This window comes from Lacerta agilis, chromosome 2 (assembly GCF_009819535.1).
Source record: "Lacerta agilis isolate rLacAgi1 chromosome 2, rLacAgi1.pri, whole genome shotgun sequence".
NCBI lineage: Eukaryota > Metazoa > Chordata > Lepidosauria > Squamata > Lacertidae > Lacerta > Lacerta agilis.
Genome location: NC_046313.1, coordinates 98617253 through 98641273, shown reverse-complemented (window position 1 = coordinate 98641273; position 24021 = coordinate 98617253). Strand labels below are relative to the sequence as shown.

The following is a 24021-nucleotide window of genomic DNA, read 5'->3' as shown; positions in this document are numbered from 1 at the left end:
TTATCTTTGCACACACATAACAGAGGCACAAATTCAGGGCAGAGAAGAGAGAAAGGAAGAGGCTGCGCGCGCGCCAATTTGCTATTCTTATTTTTAATAGCGAGGGGCGGGGGGGTTGGTCCATCGCTCCGGCTTCCTTCTTTTTCGGGTTAACCCCCACCCTCCCCTGCTTTTTTGTTTGTTTGTTCCAGAGACGGAGCAGGAAAGTGTGTAACTTTTTTTTTTTTTAAATACTATTTTCAACAAGTTTCCCACCCCCGCACCTTCTCTCTATCTCTCTCTCACACACATTTTTTTTTTTGTTGGTGTATGTGGAATCCTCATCCTTCTGAATTTTTAAAAATATACTTAAAGAGAGAACCCCCTTCTGTTTGTTTCGATGTGCGGCTTTGGAGATGCTGAGGCTACTGCAACCGTGTTGCTGGATCTTTTTCTTGAAAATCACCGTCTCCGTGCTCCATTACGTGGTGTGTTTCCCCGGTGAGTGGAAATATTAATATGGGGTGGATTTTTATTTTTTAAAGCGGTTTTTTGGGGTGGGGGGAGGGGGCAAGATCTCTTCTCCACCTCGGGATCCGTGTGTCTTGTCTTCCGTTGCGCTTACACGTCCCCTCCAGTCGCCCCCATTTGTGGTGTGTGTGTGTGCTGTCACTGTGTGGACCAAAAGGGGGGGGTGGGGAAGGGCGTGCTTCCCCCCCCAACCGACCCAGTACATCTATAGATCTACCCGATCCCACCACCCTCTCTCTCCTAGGAAGGCGTGTTTGGCTGCTGCTTGCTGGAAAATACGTCTGTGCGTGTGAAACTCTGGATCCGAGGATAACGAAAAGGAATCTCGCTTCTTGGGGAAGCAATAGGATACCCCTATTTGGGTGGGGAGATTCTGGGGAACGGAGGGCAAAACCTCGAGCCCATTAGCACCACTCTTCTCAACTTCTCCTGCCACCACCTCTCTCTCTTTCTCTCCTTCCTCCCCCCACTAACAACCAACCTCCGGTTCTTTCCCTTCTTACTCCAGCCCATCACCCGCTCTATACTTGTGGCAAATCAATGAAGGAGAGAGAGCAAGCGAGCCCGGCGCTCCTCCCGCAGTGCTCAGCGTGTAGCGGCGTAGTGTGATCCCATCCAGCCTTGCCTCGGTGATGAGTGGCTGTGTGTGATTGTGCCCGCCAGCGCCGCTTCTCCCTTCCTCAACCTGGGGTGTGTGTGTGTGTGTGTGTGTCTAATAGGACTGCCACTATAATAGTGCTGCCGCCTATCCGCTCGCCTTATCTCTACCCTTTTAGCAGCCACATAGAAACCTCTCCAACCCCACCGCCCGAAAAAAAAAACCAATAACCCACAAACCCACTCCTGCTTGGTGAATTTCCAGGAAGAGCAGGCAGACAAACCCCAAAATTAGGGGGTTGCACCCCCCCTTAAACTCCTTCATCCTCATCTCTTTTTTGGGAGGGGGGTTAAGAGAGTGGACACCCCCCCTTTTTGTTACACACACCTTCCCTCTTTTGTAGTCTTTCCCTTGCCCTGCTGAAATCTCAGATTTGGTGCAGTGCTTCCCTAGGAATGCTAGCTGTGTGTGCGTGTCTTTTTTTGGGGGGGGGGGAGGATGCGTTTTCCCTCCTCTGTGCTAAAGGCTGTGTGTGCACAGGCAGTGGGTTCCAGCCATGCCACCTGGGTGAGGAGAGATAACAGCTGGGCGGCAGCCTCTGACAGCGATGCTGGTCCTGATGATGGCTAAACCCTTTTCCTTTCCACCTTCCTGACCTTTTCCACCTTCACCTGCAGCATTTCTGCACACCTTTCAGCCTGATAAGATGGGCTGGTGTCACATCATTTGACCTTGATTGGAGGGGGGGGGTTTGAGGAGGGCGATGTTAATGAGTTAGGACTGGAGGAAGGTCAGATCCTGGATAAGGAGGTGCAGGAGAATTGGGGGGGTTCTGAAAAGCACAGGAGACTGCTGGCCTAAAAATCTCTCTTCCCCACCCTGGCTCAAGCCTCCCCTCTTTCTGGAGAACTGGGCATGGCCAAAAATAATTCCCCTTTACTTGAGTCTCCTGCCTCCTTGGAATTGTGTTGTGTTAAATGTGTGCGGGTGGAGGTGGGGTGGGGGGGAGATGATTGCATTTGCTGTCTCCCCCCCCCCCCACTTCTTAGGCACAGTGGAAAACCTTGGTTTAAGGCAAGATTCTCCAACAGTTGCAGAGCGCAGCAAACTTGCTCCCCCTTCCCCTTTTGCAGGCTTAAGCCTGGAGCTGAGAAAAGTTAAAAATGTCAGGGAAGCTTGGAGGAGACAGAGGGGGGGGGGGAGAGAGAGAGAGAGAGAGATGTTCGCTACCCCCTCCCCTTTCCCACCATATACAGTAACATAGATGGACCTGTAGAGGCACTGAAGAGCTTCAGTCTTTTCCTGGATTTTGTTCAACACATATCCCCAAAGTCCCCCAACATATGCACACAGATCTCCTGAGAAAGAGCTGTTCTTAAATTTAGCATTAACCCTTCCAAGTGCTGTAAAGGTATGATTATTATTTTTTAAATCACATACCATATCCTTCAGCATTTCATATCAGCACAGTGTTGCATGCCACAGCCGGAAATAGGAATATCTGAAAACTGCCTATGTATTACTAACAAAGTGTAAAACAAAACAAAACAAAAAATCAACAACTGCCAATTAATTCATTTCCATGAAAAACTTTTTTCATCCATTCTTTTTTTCTTTCTGGTAGGGGCGAGTAGCTAGCAAATTTGCCTGTAGGAAGATGCCCCTGCTATACATCACCACACACACACACACACACACACAAAATGCATATACACAATGCTTAAAAGGTTACCGGTTGACTTGTTCACTTAAAAGAACAATCCTATACATGTCCAAGAAAAACCCAAATCGGATCAATGGAGCAGGCTGCAATCCTGTACCTGCTTAAGTGGGAGAAAGCCCCATTAAGCTCCATGGCACTTACTTTATGTGCAGCATTGCTTTGCAAATATGCTTCAGGTAGATGGGGGACCTTCAAACTGGGATAGTAAGGGAACCATGTGAAGCGTGATCTTAGGCATATCTATTAGGAATTGAAACCCCATTGAATTCAATGGGGCGTACTCTTAAGCGGGTACGGAATGGGATTGCAGCCTAACTTTAGGAAACCCTACAGTCACTTGATGTGATTTGCATCTACACCCCCTCTCCCACAGCAACTTCCTCTATGCCGTGGCTTGTTTTATTAGGCTTTTAATACTTTTTTTATTAGCACGTCTTTATAGCTAAGATTAAAAGCAGAAAGTTTTGTGACATTGACCTTTTTGATGCCATCTTTCTATCTTGGATCATTTTATGGGTTGAAATAAAAGTGTAACGGGGTGGGGGGAAAGAAAGATGTTTAAAAAACTGCAATTTTGTACATGTGCATGCACACACACAAGCTGAGAGTAATCTCTTTTCAATACAGTGTGGTTAACTTCAAGTAAACATGCGTAGGATTGTACTGTAAAAGAGCAAAACTGGACATCTATACAAATAGTTCAACTGCATCTGAAATTGTCTCTTGAAGTGGGAGTGGGGATTCTTAAAGCATGGAGAGCTGGTCAAGGATTAAGGACGCCACGCATGGCCATTCAGATCTTGTTGGGCTACAACAGGGGTCAGCAAACTTTTTCAGCAGGGGGCCGGTCCACTGCCCCTCAGACCTTGTGGGGGGCCGGACTATATTTTGGGGAGGGGGGGAAATGAACGAATTCCTATGCCCCACAAATAACCCAGAGATGCATTTTAAATAAAAGGACACATTCTACTCATGTAAAAACACGCTGATTCCCAGACCGTCCGTGGGCCACATTTAGAAGGCGATTGGGCCGCATCTGGCCCCCGGGCCTTAGTTTGAGGACCCCTGGGCTACAAGTTCCTTACCTTGTTCTAGTAGCTCCTTCAATTTGATTCGGAAAAGGTTGGAGAAGGTGGAGAAAGGGGGCTTAAAACTTCTCACTGTTTGAAATTCTGCAGCTCTCGAGAAGAAGCATTTATCTTCTTTAAATTGATTTCTTCTCAATCTCGCCTGTACAAGTGACACCTTTCTTTCCAATTCTTATATATATTGTGCAGTAATTACATTTAGAAGGCAGGCTTACAGGATCACTTCAAGAAAACACACATTGATGTAAGTTTCATACGACACTGTTGTAAGTGCTGCAAAATTATAAATGGAATTCGGACTATGGTGACACTTCTTGCATCGCAGACTCATGCAGATCTGTTCTGCTTGCACTTGTGTGTATGAGATGTGGCTTCTGAGATACACCGCATATTGACAACAATAATGGATAAAAGAAGGTTCGATGAATCTTTGTTCAAAGGCAAGTTGTATCTTATGAAGAGTGCTTATGGTTATGAACTAGAGAGGTTATTTCACATGTTTAGCACACAGATTCGATCCTTGGTTTCTCCAGTCAAGAGGACTCCATGTGCAGGTCTGAGACAGACATTTGCTTGAGACCTTGTCCTGGAGAATTGTCTCCAGAAAAGGTATACAGCACTTGTGTGAATCAATTTAATAGGCCTGGTCCTCATATCTCATAAAACCATAGTTAATGTTTAACTATGGTTTAATGTGAACGAACAGTTTGCTGATGCACACTGCTCAAAAGTCCCCTGCTTCGCTGCTCCCCTGGTTCCTAGCTGTGCTGGGAGCAGCAGCCCTGGCTTGTCATGCCATTTGAACCTGGGCATGTAGGGGAAATAAACCATGACTGCAGGTTCTGACAGCACAACAAGCCAAGGTTTGTTAAGCCTGGAGGATCAGAGCAGGAACATTTGAGCAGCTTGCACCACCAACAGGCAACTTGTTTTCATTAAATCGTACTTAAACAATCAGAGTGGTTTAACTTGATGTGCAAACGCAGTCACTGCCGTTCAAGTTAGTGTTTTGCTGTTCCTTCAAATACAGTTGTCACACACAGCGGGTCAGGTGTGTTAGAATGGTAGGACGCAGGACGGTTTTCTGCATATCAGGTGCTTACAGATTCAGTCGCCACACTTGTCATGGTGAATGTCCTTCCAGCCTCCTGGCAGGTCCTTCTCCTGAGCTCTCTGTGGTCACGTTATGCTTTGGAAGCACTTGAAGTTCAATGTGGTGTCAAGGAAGGGACTTCCCCACGTTGGTGGAATAACAGTGTCATGGGAGCTACACATCTGGGCGGGTTACCAAGACCAGGCAAAAACTCTGGATCCTGGACGCCACCTTTGTTGAGATGTGGTGCAAGAGGGTTGGTAGAGGCAGTAGCACCTGTGGAATCAAGATGTAGGAGAATGGATGCTGATGACAGCCCTCAGCCTTAACATGCAGAGAGAGAGGGAGTTGAGAGGTGCATTTGCAAGCATCACTCCAAGGTACCTACATGCTTCATTACCAAGTCCACCAAACACGTTCCTTCATTGAATGGGAAGATCTGAAGGTCTAAGCGTGCTTGGCTGAACGTGCTTAGAAGCTCTTCCCTTTCAATGCAGAAAGGTCAAGGTTGAACTTGGATGAGCCCCTCCCTAGTTTTAGCCATTGGTGTGTTTGGGCTTAACACTTAAGGAGGGCAGATGTCAGGCTTTGAAGTAGCTATTAGTGGGGAATCTCTGCCCAACACATAGCTGTTCAAGTCTCTTTCACTGTCTGCATATCACAAAAGCAGGTATGCTATAATGTGCTTAGCAGCCCAAATTACAAAGAGAGGGGGTGATTATTTCTACTCTTAGCCAAGTTCTTGCGAGATCTAAAATAGCATAACAACGCTTTGTCCTGAAATGAGCACGCTAAAGCTTCTCCCAGCATCAGCTTTGGTTACCAGGAGGAAGGGAACTACGTGGTCACTTTACCTGATGGATGCTGTACATCGCCTGCAGAACATTTGCATTGGCCCACCTGGTGAAATGTGCTAATGTACTGCAGGAATTGGCAGGTTTTACAAATGCACTGGGCAGCAGCTGTTCAGGAAAGGCAATGCAACATAGACACACACACACACACACACACACACACACACACTGGTGGGAGATCCCAGAAGTATTTATGGGGCAGGAAATAGGGCAAGCCTTTAAATAAGCAATGGTTTGGTTGCTTGTGATGAGTAAGAACTGTATCCGATGACTCCATAGGGAAACAATGTGCTAAACATCCCTCCCCCTATGTCCCTTAGCCTAAAAGCTAAAGGGGGCATACATGAGCGTGTAGGCTTTTTTCTTTTCTTTTAGTAGGCTGGTAACTTATTTGCAAGGCTGCATCATGGCAAAGGACTTGTCACCATTTCTGCATCCAAGGCTTCAGTTCAGCACACACCTACCAGGGCTTAAGTATAGTTAAACTTGGTACGGGGTGGGGGCCTTGTTTCTGAGGATTTATTGTTTAGGATTGTGCTTTAAATCTGTTGTTTAGAAGCTGAACAAACAAATAAACAAACGCAAATAGGCAGAACAAAGCTATTTTGTTCTGGCACTCATAACATCCTGAAAGTATATTCGTACCTAAACTATGAATAATAGTTGTGTTAGGAATTTTAGGCTGCTTTTGCAAATAATTTTGCTTTTGAAATTAGGCACATATACCCCCCGCTAGTTTAAAAAAGAAGAAGCCATATTTAATGAAAGCTGGTGACTCCTTGATGATGTGCATTTCACAGCAGACCCCTATGCATGCTTGCACAGAAGTAAGCCTAACTTCGTGTTGGACTGAAGCACAAGTGTTCTCTATCATTGATCAGATGTGTCAGTCAGTGGTGTCCCTTTTCTCTCCCAGAAAGAAGCTACTTGGTACAATAGTGTTTACCGGCAAGAGGCGAACAATGTTGGAAGTTCATTTTCCCTCTCCCACGTTGCATTCTTTATATAGGGCACTTTGTAGTAGGTACATGGATACCTGCAAAAATAACTAGCATTGTACAGTGCATGGTACAGAATGATTAAATTCTCCTGGCGTTGGTGGAACATATGCAGTGTCCCAAAGAGAATGGCATATGCTAAGAGATAAGAATAAGAATGAAAAAAGATGCCTGATTTGGACCTCAACCTTGTATATGAAGAAAGGACCTGTTTTTCCCCAGCAGGTACTCTGTAGCTGTCTGACAATGTTGTATATGCCACAATCCACTGTCTTAGCCCCATTGAAATCAATAGGCTTAAGTGCTCCTAAGATTGTGCTAGATGATAGCCTGTGTCTTATATGTATAAAAATATTTATTGGCATGTGTGTGAGTACATACAAGCAAACCACTTACCTTTTTATATTAATTTTTTATTTTCTGTCAATTCACATTACATATTAATTGTCATACATACACCTTCATCGTTTTACATAACATGAATGTATTATTTCTGCAAATTCCCCACATCTAACCCTGCAAACCACTTACCATAGTTGTTTTTCTGCCCTGGGCTTTCTGATTTGGGCTGCACACAAAAAATATACTTTGCGGAGCAGATTTATAATCATTTGATAAATCCTGCTCGGTCGGGACATTGTATGGTTTTAATGTCCTCACTGTATCCGTAAGCTTTTGAAAGGCATGATTTTATATCTTGGTTTTCATGTTTCTGAATGAAAACTTATTTTTGAGTTTTATATTCTCCTGCTGAGTATTCTTCTGAGCTATAGAAGTGTCTCTCTCTAAATGCGTTTGGAAAACCGGGCTTATTTGTGTTTGTCTACAGCAAGTGTGTGTGTGTTGTCTCGTAGAAAGTATGGAATGTACAGGAGAGGGCCCCCCAAGACTTGTGTTAACTCCTATCGCCTTATGGAGATGAAACATCTACATTTTAATGGTAGCTTTCCTTTCGATTGTCTCCCCCTCACCCCTGGCTCCTCGCCATACTTTATATTTCCTGTAGTGCCTAATGAAGTCCTTGCAGATTAAGAATGTCAAATGTCTCTCTTCTTTTTCCCAGGCAGTGGCAGATGAGCTGGCTAGCAGGCTTCAGAGGAAAAGCTGAGAGGAGAGTTTGATATCCACCAGCAGGCTTACAGAAGCTGGTTTTTTCAGTTAATGATGCCAGGATGTAGCTTTTGAAACCTCCAAGCAGTCTTGGAAACTGTGCATCCTTAGGAAATGCAGCGAGGGGGTTTGGAGGGAGGGAGGGAGGGGAAAACAGAAATTCGGCACATCCAGTGGTGGAATGAAAATAGTACGCTGCCAGTTCCTGGGGGAAATGGAGCATAAGATGTGTAACTGAATACCAGTGTCAGGGCTTCCATTTAAGTGTCCTCGTTTTGTGCACATTTATTGGGCCACTTAATGTGCGGAACAAAAGTTACGTTTGCCTGTATGTATCTGGCTGAAGTGGACTCTGGCCCACAAAATGTTACACCCCAATAACTTAACTCTTGGGTGTTTTTGCTGTGCAACAAATTGATTACAGCTGGTCCTCTAGAAACAGAGGTTGCATCCAGCAGTGATGCTCAGCAGATGGAGCAACAGGGAGGGAAGCAGTTTCCAGCAGTTCCACCTCCCCTTTGCATCCCTCCATGCTCCCCAGTCTGTTCTGGAGTGTCCCTCAACCCTCCAGAGCAGATTTAGAGAGGTGTGCGTAAGGAGGGGGCTGCTCAGGAGAGGAAAGCCAGAAGCTGCTTCCTTCCTGTGATTCCGATTAAAAAAAGAAAAAAAAAGCATTGCTTTCAGCTGAGCATCACTGTCAAATGCAACCCTTACATGTAGGGACCTGCATGTGGAAATAATAATGATTAAAAAAACGTAAATCAGCTGATATAGGATGAGAGTATTAGCAGAATCAGTTCTTTTGGGGATGTTCTGGTTAAGTGTTTTTCCTTCTATGTTTTTGGTAGTTTGTTTTTCTGCAGTGAGGTGGGCTAAATTGCTTTCTGCTTCAGATTGGGGTAAATGAGGGCTTTAAATGTGAGGTGTGTGCATTAAGTAATCTTGCACAAAGTCTTCATGTTGAACAACCGTTCTCCTGTGACTCCTGATGTGATGCTTTGGCTGCCGCAAATGAGATACTGAGGAAGCCGTGAAGCTCCTTAGAAAGGAAGAAATTAGCACCAGGGAGCAGCTTGTTGTGGCATTGTCAACTTCAGAAATGGTTACGAACTTAATTCTTAACCTGAAACTGTTCTTAACCTGAGGTACCACTTTAGCTAATGGGGCCTCCTGCTGCCGCCGCACCGCCAGTGCACGATTTCTGTTCTCATCCTGAGGTGAAGTTCTTAACCCGAGGTACTGCTTCCGGGTTAGCGGAGTCTGTAAACCGAAGTGTTTGTAACCCGAGGTATTTGTAACCTGAGGTACCACTGTAAACAAAGAAGGTGAGATGTTCACCTTCCCGATTGGAAGCTCAGTCTCTTAGTCACTATGCCACACAAGCTCCTTGAGGGTAGATTTCTTGAGTTCTGCACTCAGATATGAGATTCTGCAATTAAAATTAACCATGCGAGTCCAGAAGATCAGTATAGATGAGTTAAATGTCTTTGCTATATAGCTTGGTGTGTCCTACCCCTTAATTTTAGTTTTGTAGCTGGGACTTGGCATATATGGGTAAGCAGTAAGCCTTTAAGAAGAGAGGTAGAAATATGCTCTGTAGATGCTTTCGCTTATTAATTGGATGCGCCCCACCATGACATTCCCAATCCTGTAAGGCACCACTGAGCTGAAAATGTAATTTGGAGAATTTGGAGAAAGAACTACGTGTGTGTGTGTGTGTGTGCAGGTTCTCTGTCTTAGAGCTACTTCACAAGATTCCTTTTTCCTGTAGGTGTGTGCATGTACAGCCCAAGTGTGTGAATTTGACAAACAAGTGTATGCGAATATATGTATTGTACAGACATAGGCATGCCAGGGGTGTCACAACTGACTGTAACGACCTGTTGGTTGTGTTTACTCAGTTGTAAGGATCAGCCTAGGATCACCTCTGAGTAATGTGTAAAGTGGCCCTTATTTCCTCCTCTGGACTGTGCACATCTGCTTAGAATAAACCACGAACAAACCATGATTTAATGGGAGAAGCAAACCACGGTCTTGGGTTCAGTTGTAATAACAAGGTAAGACATCATGGCGCATTGTTCCCTTTGCTCAAGGGCAAGAGCGAAGTGGGAGCACTGGGGAAGTGCATGCTGGAGCTCTGCTCAATCCCGGTACTAATCTGTTAACCATTGTTTATTGTTGCATACAAAGACTGGTACTAATCTGTTAACCATCGTTTATTGTTGCATACAAAGGCGGCCTTTTTGTGTGTATGTTTTCTTAATAAGTGCAAAGCCACAATCTGCTTGAGATGGTCAGGATTCTGATCCAGATCTTGGATTCCGTGTTAGATGCACATATCCTGAGATCTGGCGCGCAGTTGTTGTTGTTGTTTGGCTGTGCAGACTTCTGAGCCCTGGGGTGTAAGTAATAAAGACCTGTCTCTAATATGCTGAAGCCTATAATGGGCGGAATTACGAGGGAGTCTAATTTCTGTTTGCTTTTAAGTTACTACAGTTTTCACTTTATTACTGAGAAATATATTATTAATTGCTGCTATGTTCACACCAAGCTGTGATTCTTTTATGATTATGTATTCCTGCTTGCAAGCTTTTTGTGTGCATGGTTGGTTTTTTTTTCTTTTCTTTTTTTCCAAGACTTAATTATATAGAGCTTTTAAACTGCAAGCCGTGAATTTTTTTTTTCAAAAAAAACTTGCCGCTGCTGTTATAAATCTCAGAATAATACAACATACAACACAGTATATAATAAAAAGCTTTGCATCTCTTATGTTTTCACTTCAAAGCTTTTTCCAAGCAGCAGGAATATGCAAGATACCAATAACACGCATTTCACAAAACATTGTGAAAGCTTGCTCTCAGATGTTATCTTGATGAAATCTTGCCTTCTGATAGCTCATGAATATAGGGCACTCATTTTGAAAAGACAGACCAGGGCTTAGCTTCTCCACCCTCACATTAATCAGTGCTGTAAAATCTAGTTCGGATGATACTGGTTCTGACTTTTCGGCACTGTTCCTCTACAAACTGAGCTTTTCGTTAGTTGTTATTATTTATTAAATTTGCACACCTGTTGATCTCAGGGTGGTTCACAACATAAAATCAAAATTTAAAAAATACATAATAAAAATAAAAGCAAAGACAACCCAATAACCCACCCCCTTCCACAATACGTATTAAAAGGGTATCGTATGTCAATCGGCCAAAGGCCTGGTCAAAGTATAGTATAGAACAAAGGCCTAACACAGATTCCCATGCACGCAAACTAACGAAAATGTAACAATCTCTGAGAATCAAGGTTTAGTTAGAAAAGCTTATCGCGCATGCGTATTAGATTAGGTAATGTACATGCGTACTAAACTGAAATGATGTAATGAAATATGATTGGTTAAATTGAAATCCTTTGTCTGAAATGTTATAAATACCCCTGCCCAGACCTTTGGGCGGGGTTGCAGGCTTGCGGAAATTATTCGACTGTAACCCTTATTGCTTTGCAATAAAGAAAACAAAATGGACTCCTAGCTCCTCTAGTCTCTGAGTTTTATTGGCGTAGCTCAGAAGAAGGGCCTTTTGCCCAATGCAACAAAAGAGCAACGTTTTCGCCTGACTGATGCCTCAAGGTGTATACTGTTTCCCAGTTTTTTGAGGCTCAAGTTCCACTCCGTCTTAACCACTTACTCTTAATATTTCCTTATTCATCTTGCCCTTCCATATAATTTGAGAATCACAAGATTCTCGCAACAGCATTATAGTTTTTCTCCCCAAGACTTTACGTGCTGCTTTTCTCCCAGTTCATTCCCAAAAGGCCATATTCACTGCCATATAGGACGTCGGGGTATCACACTAGACTAGCAGTACCGGGAAATGGAGGAAAGTGAATTGCAAGTTTTACTTAGTCTTAACAGAGGCATATTACCCTTGATAGTTTTGTCATTTATTTAATTGCCACATTTATGAAATCAATGAAGCTACTTGACATAAACTCGGTTCTTGTTGATGTTACTGTTCTTACGGCACTTGCGTATTATCTTCCTAGTGAGTCTGCTCCCAATTAATCAGTTACGTTTGTAATGAAGGGTAGCGTCAAGAAAGTTTTTTTTTTTGTTCTCCTAGTTGTGCCTCTTTATAATGGCGCTGTTGGATTCTTTGGTATTTCCCTTATTAAACTTACCACCCTAAAGAAGTTTCCTGTTGAGAAGAAATAAGTGGAAGTAAAGTGCTTTGTTCTCATAGAACTTGCACCCTGATCTTGAGCACATGCCTTGGAAGTAAATTGACATTTGCGCTACAAGTTGACCTGCAGCTACATGTTGCAGCGCATCACAATCCTTTTTCACCCTGTATTGCAAGAGAGCCACTTCTGCTTATTTATTAAATTTATATACCACCTGGCAGGGGTCTGCCCTCAGCGGCCAGGCAAGGTCGCGTTGGGTACAGGCAGCCCCAGCCACTCCTGTCTAGTGATACATCTCCCAGCGGTTCGTCCAGCACCTCCCCTGGGGAGGAGGAAGTTATCCTCAGGCAGCCAGGTGGACCGTGGGCTCCAGGATGTTGCTCAGAGACCCAGCACCGTCCGGCAGACCCACTCTGAGGGGGAAATGCCACTTCCGTCGCCTGAGCTGTGCAGAGGGGTCAAGAGACCGGGGAGGCGGCACTTTAGGGTGCCGAAATTCCTTTGTTGGGGTCGTAGCAGAAAGCAGGCACTTCCGGATTCTTCGAGCGACTAGGCAGTCATGTTTTTAGGTAGCTCCGCACTGTAAATAGTTTTACACAATAAAACTGTTAAAAGACAAGACGGACTTTGTCGTTACTCATGAGCAACCCCCTTGCGGACATGACACCACCCTTCATCCAAAGATCACGGGGAAGTTCACAACGTTAAAAATACAAAATGAGAGCACAAGATACATAATAAGAACAACAACAAAAAAACACCACAAAGCAATAACCCCTCTCCTACAAACATATTTAAAAGGCTGTAGAATGCTAATCAGCCAAAGGCCTGGTCGAAGATGAATGTTTTCACCTGGCAACTAAAGATATGTAATGAAAGCGCCAGGCAAGCATCCCTGGGGAGAGCATTCCACAAACGGGGACCCACTGCTGAAAAGGCCCGTTCCCCATCCCTGGTTTTCCATCCCTGTTCCTTCAACCAACACTCAGCTGACCATCATTCTGACCACTGAGCATGCTCAGTCATCACTGAGGTGTTTCCCCCCCCCACTTTTTTTTGGGGGGGTACTTCTGCAAATCTTTGGTTTCCCCTCAAGCCTACTGATAACATAGCGTGCTGTTTTGGCTTGTATTAATTCCAAAGCCGAAAGTAACCTGCTGGGATTTTGTTTTTGTCGTTGCGTTTCCTGTCCCTTTCTGACATCTTTCGAATGCAGGTTACTTGCTTTATTGATTGTATCGTTTAGCTGACTGAGGACTCATAGAATATTGGGGTGGGGCAAAACAACATGTACCACTAAGGAGTCAACTGCATAATCTAGTTGTCTGCTTAGAAGATAAATTGATTTGTGTGGGGAGGGAAAAACCACCTTTGATTTTCAGGAAGGTGCTCCCAAGTAATTGGACATCATGTTTTTTTTTTTAAGCTATTTTTAATTCAAGTAATTACAGAAACAGCAGGTGGTAATCATCTTGAGAAACATTAGCATGCACACAGAAGATGGAATGTCTCTCTTAAGATGGTGCCTGCTTCAGCAAATGCATACACCTAAAAACAAGTTCTGTGTTATGTGTGTGTTTTCCCCCTTAACCAGAACTGTTGTTTCACTTGTATGCAAATTTAAAGAAAGCTCATGCAATTTATTTAACCCAGTTGCTGATCCTCTTAAAACCAAGGTGGCTCAATGATAAAATGGCAGACATTCCCTTCCATTTCTGTGTATGCTTCTGGGATCTAGTTGAGCTGAGGATATAAAATCCGATAGATCTGAGCCAACCTGTGTGTGTGTACGTGTTTTGTATAAACCCTGGAGGACTGATCTGTCCTTTCTCTGATGGGCTCACCGCTACATAAAATGATGTGCCACAGAGAGATGTAATATTTCTGCTTAGAGGTGGAAAGGAGCCGAAGATATAGAAGAACAAATGAGGGGAAAGAGGCAGATGGTTGGTTGGCACCCAAGTAACTGTAAAACCCATAGAATTATTCTCTGCTTGTATTGAATGGAATATCCTTGCAGCTATGTAAGTTAGCTGGCTTTCCAATAAAGCAGTAGTCTCCAGGCAAAATCTGGGATATTGTATGATGTTTTGCATGCGTTGCCTGCAACTGGAGAATACATAACCGCTCGGCGCACTTAGCAACCGGATTGTCTGAGTTCTTGAGCGTCACGTAATTGGAATGATGCGCCATTTGATAGAATTAGGAAGTTGGCTGCACCTGCCGTCAACCCTGGCATCTCAGTTGTGGCACATTGTCCTTTTTTGCACGCATGTGGCAGTAAATGATGAAGAGGTAGCAGTGTGTGTGTGTGTGTATACAATCTGCAAATTGCTTCTGAAATTAAGGTTGTTTTTTATCCATAGTGTATGCTGCCGGTAGATTTTTGTCGTTGTCTTGTTGGGCTGTGTGTGTGATGAAGGGGGACCATACGGGGGTGAAGGTGTCTTCTGTAGAGAACTTGTGCAAAGGAATTCCACAATGTTCAGAGGCTTTTGTGTTTAACCTACCTTTAAAAAAAAAAATCCTTCTCTGTGCTTGCAGATACTAAATGAAAGACAGCACAAGCCAAGATGATCTACACTAGTATTTAACAGCAAAATGCTGTATATTATGTAGTCATGTGGCAGCTGTGTGTATGTGTGTGTTTTTAAGGCTTTTTTGTTTGTTTCTTGTTTCCGCCTTTCTCATGAAGAGCACGCCTGTCTTCTTGATATAATGCTTTTAAAAGCCCGTCTTTTGACAGCTTGCCTCTTGGAAACCAGAATCGACTGGCTATCTCATCTTGTTCTTGCAGGCAAAATGAGACATTTGTACAAACCCTCCCTCCCCCCTCCCCACATGCTTTTGGGGAGGAAGAGATACTGACACAATTCCTTTCACCTCTGATCAGGAGTCCATAGTGCGGCTGCACCTGACCGCACTTCGGCCACATCTGCTACACACGTTTAAAGCACTGTGATACCACTTTAAACCGTCGTGGCTTCCCCCAAAGAATTATGGGAGATATAGTTTGTTAAAGGTGCTAAGAGTTGCTAAGAGACCCCTAGGGCCTCCCCCTTACAGTTGCCACAGTGATTTAACAATCAGTCCCTCTTCCCAGGGAATTCATCACCATAAATATTAACTGTTGGGTTATTACTCTTGGCTGCTCTGAAGTCCTAATATTACAGGAAAAGGACTGGCTTTATCTGATGAGGAAGCTTAACCCCCTTAAGCAACAATTGATTTTTGAGAAAATTTTGTTTGGAGCGTGGATGGTTTGGAAAGAGTTTGAGCAAACCACACTCTCTTGCCTCCAAAGATCTGTCTGCCTAACCCCCACTGCCTGTAGCTCCTTGTACCACTGAAAAACCCATTCTTTAGGTTTAGGAGACCCTCCGAAGTGGCACATTATCATAATCCCACAGGCAGTGCTTCAACATGGCTTCTTCCCATGCTGTCAGGACTGTGTTTTGGAAGTCTAGAGCAACGTAGGCAGGGCAGATGGGATGGGCCTGTCTGATTGGCCTCCTTGCTCTTGACCAGTCAGTGCTTGGATGGGCAGTTGCAGTGCGATGGACCTCACTTGAGTGCCTTTGTTTCCAGATATTAACATTTCCATGGGGGGAGAAGCTACAGCAGAGTGACTGCTACACTAGCCCAAATTAACTTGTTCCTATACCCAGGCACATATGTTCCTATGTCCATTAGCCCTCCCCTTCTTACATATCCCTGTATCTGCAGCCCTCCTCACTGTGTTGGAGCTGAGGTTAATTGGGAGCAGGGAGAGAGCAGTTTCAAGCCCTCCACATGCCACCTGGAAGGAGCCAGGTAAACCCAGAGAGTGTAAGTCGTACCTGGAGGTCTGGCAACACAGTGCAGAACCCTGATCTTCTTGGTTATGTGAGAATTCTCAGATGGAAGAGGTCTTCTGTCCAACACCGGCTGAAATGAATGGACCTAAGTTAGTCATGCCTGTTAATTTTAGTAGTCTACTGCTCTTGAGTGGGACTGATATTGGACGTACAGTAACCCCGAAAGTTGGATAGAAATATTATTTGTTAACATCTACAATGGGACTATCAAGCTGTACTTTTTCAGATCCTCTGAAAATTTGCAGAGCAAAGCAAAGCAAACAAGACCTGTAGCGGGAGTCTTGTCAAGATTCACAAACTCCTGAAGACTGCCTCTGTTCGTATGGTGAAAGGGCATATTCTTTGTGTTAGTTCTTGATTAAAAAAAAGAAAACAATAGAAAGATGCCCTAGCTGGGGAGCTTGGTTCTTAAAAATTCCAACTGCAGCTTTTGAAACGATAACCTGAACATACCTGTTGATAGGCATTGCATCATATTCTATGGAGTCCTCTGGATTCTAAAATTAGTTGTTTATTTTTCTTCAGTGCCCAAGGGTCTTACATCAGATTATATGGGTTATGTATGTCTGTTTGTATTCCACTGCAACACCTTTTGTGATTCTTTAACTATTTAAGTAAGTGTTAAGTGTGCGAGCTCAGTGACAGCGCTTTCAGAAACTGTGATTTGTCTTGGAATTGTTTCTTACTACATTGTTTATGCACAGAAGTGTTCCTCTTTTGTTTACTGTGAATAAATGCGCTGTTACCTTTGTAAAAAAAAAAAAAAACCTGGTTGCAAGATGTGTTTGTTCTTTGGTGCTTTTGTCATCTGGGGTATGCGGTTGGGGGAAAATGTTTTGTGTTGAAAATCAGGACCAAAAAATAAAAATTAAAAAAAATCCATAACTTTCCACGTGTTAAAAATGACTAAGTATTTTGAGCCTGTCAAATTTTAGAAGTCCCAAATAAGTCTGCCATCCTTACAGAAGTGAATTTTCATAGCTTTGCCTTTGACATGTTCTCTATTTAATAACATAATCCCTGGGGTCACGAAGAGTCGGACACGACTGAACGACAACAACAAAAATGCACACTTACCTGGGAGTAAAGCCCCATTTTTCTCAGTGAAACTTATTTGCACAGGATTGCACTGCAGCTTGGATTTGTCGGAAACGGAAATCCAAGACGGTATTGGCAAAAGCACCTGGCCCCTGCAAATAGTGATGTGGGTTTTCTGGATAATTTTTGGGTGGGAAAATTTGCATTGGGTAGTTTGCATCAGGAAATTTCCCGGTGGACTAGACAGCAAGTGATTTAACTAAGCATGTTTACTTTACTTGTATTTAGTAAACGAAAGTAGAAGACAATGAAACTGCCAAGGTTGTCTATTATCTTTCTTGCAGTTGGCATCCATCCGTTCATATTGATCATATGCAATGCTAAAAAAACTCACAGAAAATAAAGCCCCATATCACTGCCTATATTTCCACATACCAGTCGAACCTCTACTTACCACGGCCTCTTCTTACAGTTGTTCCAAGTTGCAACCACAGCAAACCCAGAAGTAACTGGTGGGTTTGCCAACGTTCGCGCATGTGCAGGAGTGGGCAGTCGCTGTTTGCACATGCACAGTAGCGGGCAATAAAGGAGAGGAGGGTTTCGTATGATTCCCACACATGCTGAAAGGTGGTGCCCTGTTGTGATCCCATCCCAAAATACAATGATAGCTGCTCTTACTTTTAAGTAAGGAAGATAATTTTTTCCAGGCTAATAGCAGTACAGACTCAGCAGCAAGCACAATGCTTAACCATAGTTTAGTGTTACAGCGATGAGCTGCAATGAGCTTTGGGCTCTCATGCTCCCACTTCTTCTGGAGTTGCGAGGGCAGTCAGCAGCTTTTGCTTCTGTTTTCAAATAGCAGCCGTTTAGTGTGTTGCCCAAACTCTGCATTGTGACTTAATCTTAAGTAACGGTTATTGAAAACAAACCAGCTTCATAACCTGTAGTTTCAAGTTTGCTCGTTTCCATTCAGCATAGTTAATACCAACCATAATTTGCCTGGATGTCACAACAAACTACAGCTACAGCTTCTCCAGATGACATATTTGTTCAGCACCAATCTTGATTTGCTTCCGCAAAGCTTATACACTGGTTAAACTGTGCCTGGTCTTTATTGAGCATTTGCGCTGATTAATTTACAGGGTGGTTATATTACGTTGAGAATTGCAGGGCTTTCCTGTTAATTTGTTTCACGGGTTCCCCACAATTTCCAGGACCTTTCACCATTACTTCTGAAACCTCAAACCCCAAATGGATCCGCTGCCCAGAATTTTGCCTTAACCCACTTAAATCATGCAAACTTTATATTCTGGTGTGTGTTGCTTGAATCCTTCATGTGAAATGGTGACAGCTCGGAGCAGCCTCCAGTCTAGTGTTCTGAAGTCCTCCTCATGGTTTTGGGCAGCAACAGAGTTGTATGTAAGCTTGATGCTCACTGCAACAAACCCTCGTAACGCTAAACCGCGGGTTTTCATTGTGTGTTTGCGTGCAGCGCCTCTGGGTCTCTTTGCTTTGCATAGTGCCACACATATCCCCCATTTTGGGTAGCTGCTTGTCATTTTGAAAGGTTACCTCTGATGTGGTGGCATACTGTGTCTGTTTGACACCTCATGTTTTCCTTGTTGACAGTTGTTTATACAGCTGGGCTTTGTGTTAGAGGTTCCCCCTCCCTTTTAGTAGCGGGATTTTTTTTTGAAAGGATGTCTATTTTACCCAGAGGAAAGCAAGGTTCTAGCTGTTTTTCTTTCTTTAGAAGAAAGAGGCCTGTCTGAGGCAAAAAGTAGATTGTGAAATCGAATATATTGTTGTTCTTTGGTTTAACTGTGAAGGGGGCGGCATGTCTGCAGGTGTGTTGAGGAGTGCGGCCTTCAATTAAGAAACCTTCCTCTTTTGATTTCAGGAACGAAATACTTGCAAGTACAAAGGCAGTTTAATATGATTAATAACCCGGCACAACTCCACCTTCGTCTCAAGGGAGTTTCTATAGGTCTGCAACTGATTCAGTCCCTGCCCGCCCCACGTCCCCATGTAGTGTTGTCTACAAGGCACCTATAATGCCGCCGGTTACGACTTTCTGCAACACAAAGCCTAAGAGTAATGGTAATGAAACGGCATTTCAATTTGTAAGCCAGTCGTCTGTGTCAAGATTGGACTCCTTCAGTTCCTGTCGCGCGGGTGTGCATGCATGCATGGCAGTGTTGGTGCCACTCGAGGAGAACATGCTGATAGCACTTTAACATTTAATTGCTTCTCTTGATTCTGTTTGTAAATTAGAGCCTAAAATAATCCGGAAGAACTACCGCAGCTTCTCAGTTGTGTGGATTGAAATATATGAACAGAGCCCAAAAGCTTGTGCGGGCAGGAGCATGTGAAATGGCTTATCCGCAGGGTAGGCAACCTAAGGCCTTCGTGGGCCAGATCCAGCCCAATCGCCTTCTAAATCCGGCCCACGGAAGGTCTGGAAATCAGCATGTTTTTACATGAGTAGAATGTGTGCTTTTATTTAAAATGCATCTCTGGGTTATTTGTGGAGCATAGGAATTCGTTCATTTTTTCCTTCAAAATATAGTCCGGCCCCCCACATGGTCTGAGGGACGGTGGACCGGCCCACAGCTGAAAAAGGTTGCTGACTCCGGCTTATCACTTAAAAGCCCATCTGATTTTGAGAGTCATCCACATTTCTAGTACTGCTGACCCCCACACACCCAAAACCGAAGTTAAAACCAGTAAGAAGATCAATGTACAGTACTCAAGAAAATTCCTCACCATTTTACTGCAAATTTATCCTAATAAACACTTAAAAAAAACAAACTTTGCCTGTTATGTATGTATCTTCCCAAACCGGTTCCACCCAAAATAATACAATTTTTTCTGCGTTTCCCCCCCAGTAATATATTCATTTTTGTGCACATTATATGGCTGGAGAAATGCACTGCAAAATTGGGAGAAGTGTGAATTTCAAAGGATGGCTGTGTTTTGGTTTACATATCGTGTAATTTGCATTTAAAGGCAACCTCACCCAAACTGAATCAATTTTCTCCCCCATCCCTACAATCCACCTCCCACCCACCCAGTGCAAACAGTCTCATACCAGAGGTTTGAGAAAACAAACCTATAAATAACATAACTGCTCTCTTCCCCCAGATTTCCTGCCTTGCAGGGGGTTGGACTAGATGACTCTTGGGGTACCTTCCAACTCTACGATTCTATGATTCTGCCCAAAGTGTTCTGAAAGGGGCAAGGGAACAGTGGTGTGAGGAGATCCCATGTTATATAGAAGCTGATCAGAGGAGGAGAAGAGTAAACAGAGCTTAAATGAGCCTACTTGTTACAGTCCCAACGGGGAAGGATCCTGGGGGAGTCAAGAAGCTTGTGGAAAAATAAATTGTAGTTTGAGGAGTCTGGTAAACTCAAGGCTTGTAGCACCTATTTGAAAGAGAACTATGGAGGGTTTGTATGCCAACCCCTGTCAGAAAGCATCCTCCACATGCAGCTTCTGGGTGACCTTGGGCTAGTCACACTTCTCTGAAGTCTCTCAGCCCCACTCACCTCACAGAGTGTTTGTTGTGGGGGAGGAAGGGAAAGGAGAATGTTAGCCGCTTTGAGACTCCTTCGGGTAGTGATAAAGCGGGATATCAAATCCAAAACTCTTCTTCTTTTTCTTCTTCTTGTAGCTCCCCACATTTTCCCGAGAAGGATCCCTTCACACCTTAAAGGCCACCTGGACAAATTATAATTATTACGTATAGCTTAATAATTGTTGCAGTACTCTTCTAAATTCTTGTTCCCATTTTTTAGATAAACAACTAAGGATGAAGGAAACAGACTTGCCGACATACACCCTTATAATGAGCTCAAGGCTAAGCTAGAATTTGTACATGTGTGCAAGTCTGCAGTTTTGTTCTGTGCATCATAACAGCTGATTCAAGAGCATTAGCCCCTTGCCATCAGCTGCAAACGTATTATAATTTTAGGTGCAGCGTTTCACTGCCAAGGCCTGCTATTGGCCAGCAAGGATTCTGAGCCTTTTAAAAAATGAAAATCTCACTGGCATCCTAGACCCTGTGAGCAACAAAGGTCCATTCCGCATTGTGTGATGAACTTCCTATATCTAACCTCTCCGCTAATATCACACAGGTCTCCATTTGTGAAGCATATCCTCTTGGAGCTAAAGTTTGATAGAACACTGGGATTAACAAGGAAAGGGTTTTTGTGTGTGTGTTTTAAAAGAAGTCCTTGTGAAAAGATTCCCAGGCCTACCGGCAGAGCTGTGAGCATATCTGTGAAAGCTTAATGCTGTATCACCTCTGCGGATCAGTAGAGCGGGTGTCTCTTGGGTTGCAGAGCCAACACTTTTAATGAGCTTCTTGTCTCACACTTAAAACACAAAGTTGTTTTTGTTGTCTTTTTAGGGCTGCCACAGTTTAGGACTGTCTATGATCCACACTTCCTTTTTTTTAAAGGAATGAAAGGCCTTTTATTAAAAAATTGTGTTGTTTTGAACTAAAAAATAGTAATAGAAAAAGACAAAGCTTTTGAGTTGAATCCCAGATTAGACCTATTTAAATTAATAGGCATGACCAACGCTGGCCCATTAATATCAGTGGGTCTACTTTGAATTTTACTTAATTGGATACAACTCCCAAGTCAAGCTGCTTCGGTTTAATATCTAATAGGGTTTCGTTTCCATGTTGCACTTGATTGGCTCCCAATAATATTTCAGGAATGCAAATGGAAAGAGGGAGAGCAAGGAAGGGTCAAAGTGCAATATAAGATATTTTCCCACCCAGTAATCAAAAGTGGGTGTGCCAGTTTTCACCGACGCATAAAATGAAGAGCTGATTTCACCTTTCTTGCTAAAAGAAAGTGGTTTATAATGGGTTTGTAGTAGTAGTAGTAGTAGTAGTAGTAGTAGTAGTAATAAAATTTAAAATTTATTAATACCCTGCACATCTGGCTGGGTTTCCCCAGCCACTCTGGGTGGCCCCCCTACAGAATATTAAAAACACGATAAAACATTAAAAACTTCCCTAAACAGGGCTGTCTTTAGATGACTTCTGAAGCTGTACGCCGGCTCCCTCAGCCAATAAAGCGAGATGAGCGCCACAACCCCAGAGTCGTCTGCGACTGGACCTATTGGTCAGTGGCCCCTTTACCTTTACCTTTAAAAGTCAGATACAGTAGTACCTCTGGTTACGAACGCTTCAGGTTATGAGCTTCACTAACCCTGAAGTAGCAGCTCCAGGCTGCTGAAGATGCTGCTGAAACTGCCGAGGGGTAACTGGGGACGCCCAGCGCATCAACTGGGGGAACCTGCTGACCCCCCCCGTGAGCCGGGAGCGAGAGTGCCCAGCCACCTGGCCGACTGCCCAACGGCGGTCCGGGGCCAGGAAAACCGCCGACACAGGGAGTAGAAGGAAAAGGAAGAGAGAGAAAGAGGAAGGAGAAAAAAGAGGGGAGCCCCGACCTTGCCATGCCGCTGCCACCGCTGCAGAGGAGGAGAAGTAGGAGAGCAAGGACACGTAGCCAAGCCCAGGCCCGAACCGAGCCTACTCCACGGTGGCTAGCGCTCCAAGAGAGCAGGCCGGGGCCCAGAGGAAGGCTGCGCGACAGAGGAGACTACAGAAGGAGAAGATATTACTTCCCTTTTTTAAAAAAAAACAAACTTTTTTAAAATAACTTTTTTTTCCCTCATAAAAAAGAAAAGTGTCCCCGGATTCTTTGGAAAAAATCTGGTAACCTTAAACTCCCCCCCCCAGCTGATATAGCAACAATGTTAGGAGGGCCTTGGGTTTCCCCACCCCTGCCTTTAAATCCGAGACAGGCACATTTATAACGTGTGTCTCAAAAAGCCCCTGTTAATCTGGTTCTTAAAATGGAATGCCAGTCTCATTCAGGAGCTGTGAGTAGTTTGCTGAGGAGCAGAGATGTTTTAAGAATTCCACTTGGTTCTTGATCTGTTATGTTGCTACTTTTAAATATGCACATTTTAACTTCGCTGCCAGAAAGTAAAGAAGAACACCAGGGAGATATCAACTCAATTTGCAACGTGGGAACAATATCCCACGTAGAGCTCAGGTTGTTTTGTTGTTGCTTTGCCTCGTTTCTTAAGGGTGCTTCTGTTAGGGATACTAAAGGGCTGCATGCATTTTGAGCAAAGATGCACAGCTTCTTAGAGCTGAAGTGACCAAAACATTCCCGCACGATCTCTCCCTTCCTGCAAAAGAAGGCTCTGGTTTTGGGGAAAAAACATTTCACTAAAGGAAAGTGTGCTCTCCTGTTGTGTGCATACATAATAACTCACTGCTCCAGCTTATCTCGTTTGGGCTCTATTAGTGTCACGTTCACTTGCTAAAACAACCCCATAGTGCTAATCTTTAATTTTTTTAATTTGTCTGTCAATTGGGCCTCCTGCAGAATTGATAACCACTTGGATGTGCTCAGCCATGTTAAAAAGGTGTTTGCTCTCTTTCCTTCCCAGAGACAAGTGTGTGCAACAGCCTCCGCTGAGCCGGAGAGCATTTTTCTCTGTTTATGTGTGTGGTGGATGCCGAACGTAAGGCCGCGTTTGAAATTTGCCGCTTGCCACTCTGTACCCAGAAGACGTGTTGTTGGGATCTTTCCGTAGAGAGTTGTCTCGTCTTTCCGATAAGCTAGAAATGAATTATGTTGCTTTTGCCAGCAGCCTCGATCCTCCTCTTCACAGTATGGACCTCTTGATCCAGCGTACCATATAATGTATAGCAAAGCAGAGAATCAATAAAGCCATTAGCCAGCTCTCTGTCTTGCTAGAAACATTGACGAATCAGTCCATATTTCCCCCTGGGTCTATTTAGTGACTTATGTCAGTGGAGAAATAAGTAGTATAAACAAAGCCTGACCCATTTCAATTGGCTCTCCTCCAGACTCTGATACACAAAGCAGAGCAACGCGAAATGTTAGTTTTCACACCCTGGTTCTCTCTGCAAAGTGCAGAACT

At 43.9% G+C, this 24021-nt stretch overlaps 1 protein-coding gene across 4 annotated transcripts in view; it reads left to right on the top strand.

The window, feature by feature from the left end:
• The first annotated feature begins 232 nt into the window (after positions 1 to 232).
• PTPRG (protein tyrosine phosphatase receptor type G) overlaps positions 233 to 24021 on the top strand; it is a 565261-nt gene continuing 541472 nt past the window's right edge. For 3 of the 4 annotated variants that reach the window (XM_033141322.1, XM_033141320.1, XM_033141319.1), the window contains exon 1: positions 233 to 480. In XM_033141322.1, the coding sequence (XP_032997213.1) occupies positions 396 to 480 (85 nt within the window). In that variant the 5' untranslated portion in view covers positions 233 to 395. The remainder of the gene's footprint in view (positions 481 to 24021) is intronic. The other variant, XM_033141323.1, reaches the window with a different exon arrangement.